The sequence below is a fragment of the Lipomyces doorenjongii genome (assembly GCF_038497915.1).
Source record: "Lipomyces doorenjongii strain NRRL Y-27504 unplaced genomic scaffold V1508scaffold_242, whole genome shotgun sequence".
NCBI classification, from domain to species: Eukaryota; Fungi; Ascomycota; class Lipomycetes; order Lipomycetales; family Lipomycetaceae; genus Lipomyces; species Lipomyces doorenjongii.
The window spans coordinates 1-3,174 of NW_027118309.1; the positions used below are offsets into that span (position 1 = coordinate 1).

General features: G+C 44.2%; 4 protein-coding genes across 4 annotated transcripts; all 4 read left to right on the forward strand.

Annotated features, from left to right (window-relative positions):
• Window positions 1-45: 45 nt before the first annotated feature.
• On the forward strand, window positions 46-415 carry V1508DRAFT_436150 (uncharacterized protein; the record flags this gene model as incomplete). The annotated part of the gene is made up of 1 exon (XM_066942098.1): window positions 46-415. A coding segment is annotated over one exon (370 nt), but the record flags the coding sequence as incomplete, so codon positions are not given.
• Window positions 416-423: 8 nt separating this feature from the next.
• Window positions 424-717, forward strand: V1508DRAFT_330351 (uncharacterized protein; the record flags this gene model as incomplete). Its single annotated transcript, XM_066936638.1, has 1 exon — window positions 424-717. A coding segment is annotated over one exon (294 nt), but the record flags the coding sequence as incomplete, so codon positions are not given.
• Window positions 718-929: 212 nt separating this feature from the next.
• V1508DRAFT_436151 (uncharacterized protein) lies at window positions 930-1,373 on the forward strand (the record flags this gene model as incomplete). The annotated part of the gene is made up of 1 exon (XM_066942099.1): window positions 930-1,373. The coding sequence occupies one exon, from the start codon at window positions 930-932 to the stop codon at window positions 1,371-1,373; it is 444 nt and encodes a 147-aa protein (XP_066791950.1).
• A 766-nt stretch (window positions 1,374-2,139) lies between these two features.
• V1508DRAFT_436152 (P-loop containing nucleoside triphosphate hydrolase protein) lies at window positions 2,140-3,075 on the forward strand (the record flags this gene model as incomplete). Its single annotated transcript, XM_066942100.1, has 1 exon — window positions 2,140-3,075. One exon carries the CDS (start codon window positions 2,140-2,142, stop codon window positions 3,073-3,075), a length of 936 nt encoding a protein of 311 aa, XP_066791951.1.
• Between the last annotated feature and the right edge of the window lie 99 nt (window positions 3,076-3,174).

The window sequence follows — 3,174 nt, forward strand, 5'->3', positions numbered from 1 at the left end:
CGAAATCAAGCGCTTCTTAAACCCGACAGGTTCTACACCATATAGCTATTGCGTACAAGTACACGGCGCCTGTCGGACATACGGATCAAAGCACGCCTTGCCGACGATCACATCGGCAAACAGCGCGCACACTGCACTTCGTCTCGAAGGTGGTATATTATTCACCGTTGATGGTTTGAAGGAGTTTGTTCATGAACTGATTGCGCAGTCCCGAACCCTTCTGACAGAGCTAAGCTTTGGCGTCAAACTGCCGACACATTCTGCGAAGGACCTAGTAGATCATTACGCAGAATCTAATCCTGGATATAATTTTGTCACAGAGATAAAGAACAAGTTCGACACCCAACTGCTTTTGAAACAAATCAAAGCCACGCCAGAATTAAATGTTCAATATATTCGAGGGGCTCAATCCTGAAAGCAAAGGCACACGAGTATGCGAAGAAAGCGGCGAGCCTCTTGGAGAAGCTGTTTATATTGATCCACATGACTTACGGTTCACCCGCAAGAATAACAGAGATCGCAACCTGGTTGCTCAGTAACACAGTCCATCGAACGAGAAGCGTGTACTGTCACCCAAGAGGTCTCCTGTTTCTGGGAAGGTACAATAAGACGACGTCCATGACGGGCCACGAGAGAATGATTGTTCATATTGTCCCACGCGAAGTCGAGGTTATATTCATACAATATCTCGCATATATTCGGCCCTTGGCAAGGTATGGGCATCCAACATTCATGACTTTATGCCTACGTCCAAGTAGCTCATCAAATCATCTAGAGACCTCACATATACTATTCATAAGACTAGGAATGCCATTATTACAAGCTATAGACAGTATGTTTTTACAGGACCAAATGGAGGATGGCACGCCGAATCCCTACGGAGAGTAATCAGAAAGCTAACTGGCGAGTCTGAAACGCTGCTGTCGTCTATGACTGCGCAATCCCTTCGACAAGCCCTAGTGGCTCTCCTTGATCATCACGCCGGTCATATGAGCGCAGTCCAGAGCACGGAGCTGAATTACGTGGAAGACGTCCAGAGTGGACATACAACTCACATTGCAACGACTTACTACGCAGTCGGCACCGATGACATTCCCGGGGTGAACAGAAACGACGTTCACGAGTTTATCAATATCTCAGATAGGTGGATCAGTTTTCTCGGCCTCACTACAAGTACGTCATTGGTTGACAGTATAACGGGAGCCTCCAATACTACTCAGGTCGGACAGCATTTTTTAAATAACGCTGAACTTAATGGACGGGCAGTACAGGATATTACAATTCAACAGACAATCCAGATGATCCCAGATAGGTCTGAGCGAAGTCTAGCAGCATTATCCGGATCCACCCGTATATTGCTTAGCAAGTGTTGAAACTGCAACTATAACTTTAGAATAGCCAGCTAAAATGTGTAAGCTATAAAGTTTATGCTAAGGCATATGCAGGAATACTAAAAGAGGAGAACACGTCATGAGAGTTGATAAGAGTGCGAAGTGCGGAAGTGGTCTTATGAGCTCAGCCACCAAAGCTAAATATAGCTTATGCACACGTCACTTAGGTACGATCAAAGGTATTATCGTTACTAAGGATAATAGCCCGTACCCAACGAGAAACTTGATGTGTTACAGTCCTGCTCACGTTACTGCATTAAGGGTTGTCGTAAGACACATGAGCAATCTCTTACGAGATTGCTACACAATTACGCATGTCAATAAGCTGATCCTCCCAAAAGAAGAATGGTCTGAGAGATTTTTACCATCTTCAGTAAACCATCTTCACACTAGAGGCATAAGAATAACCTCATGTGAAGAAACACTTCTTGTTGAGGATTAGACACATTGCGTACTACTACACAGTATTTCTGTGTATATATAGAGGTTCAATTACCTTGGATACGATAGTTAAGACTACGGACATCCAGCAACCCTTTTTACCTTCATTTTAAAAGTTCTAATCGAGCTTACTTCCACTGTGCTCTACCAATCAACATCGCATATTTCAATAAGCAAGCTCAGAGGTGAGGGTGCAGCATTTCGGAGTGTCTACCAAGCCGCTGCTATCCAGGCTATCCTTACATATCCTGTACAATCATTTTTGATAATTTTGCCAACTGGTGGAGGTAAAAGTGACATTATCTTCATGACAGCACTAAAGGAGAGGGATAATAGGCGAGTTACAGTTACCGTAGTGCCATTTGTGGCACTACACCTTGACATTATAAGGCGTGGTGAAGAACTGGGTTTGGTGATACTCTCTTGGGACAGTTCAATAACAATCGAGAGGATAAGAAGTTCTGACATCCTATTGGTAACTCTCGAACATGTCGATTCGGGGTTGTTTAGAGACGTTCTCACGCAACTGCTGATAGATTTGAATGGTCAGCCAAGGATTGCAAGGATAATATTTGATGAAGCACACACTGTTCTAATGCAGTTTGGCTTCAGGGGAGCCTATTCAGCACTTCCTACCCTTACTTCATTGAATATCCATTGCATCCTGTTGAGTGCAACGGTTCCACCTACCCAGTCAGACGCTATCAGGCTTGCATACGGTCAGCGAGATATGCAGACGATCAGAGCTCCATCAACAACGAGACATAACATTTCCTACAATGTTGTTATTGACGCAGACGCTACCAGCAAGTTAGATGAGTATATTCTATCTTTTTTCCGTAATCGGGGATCCTCTGATAAGGGCCTTGTCTTCTGCATGTCAATCGACGACGTGGAGACCCTTTCAGAAGACTATCAATTGCATTACCCAGTCGTTGGAAACTATCATGGGCAAATGTCCGATAGGCAGAGGAAAGATACAATGGATATGTGGATTAGGGGCGAATTGAATTTCCTCTTTGTGACTGGGGCGTTCGGCCAAGGTATCGACATCGGATCCATCACGCTAGTGATCCATTACAGAGGGTTCTGGCAACTCATTGAGTTTGCACAGGAATCTGGAAGAGCAGGGAGGGATGGCCAGCCCGCCCGAAGCATCGTTACTGTGTCCCCAAACTGGAAGCCTAATCCTGACAAAGTGAAGTTCGAAAGTATCAGCCGGAATAATGACATATATAAATAAAGGATCTCTTTGCAGGAGGTAGAAGTGCATACTTTTGAGATGAAAGACTAAGAAAAAGCTAACTTAAAAATTCAAGATATATCCTAGGAGACTATCTAG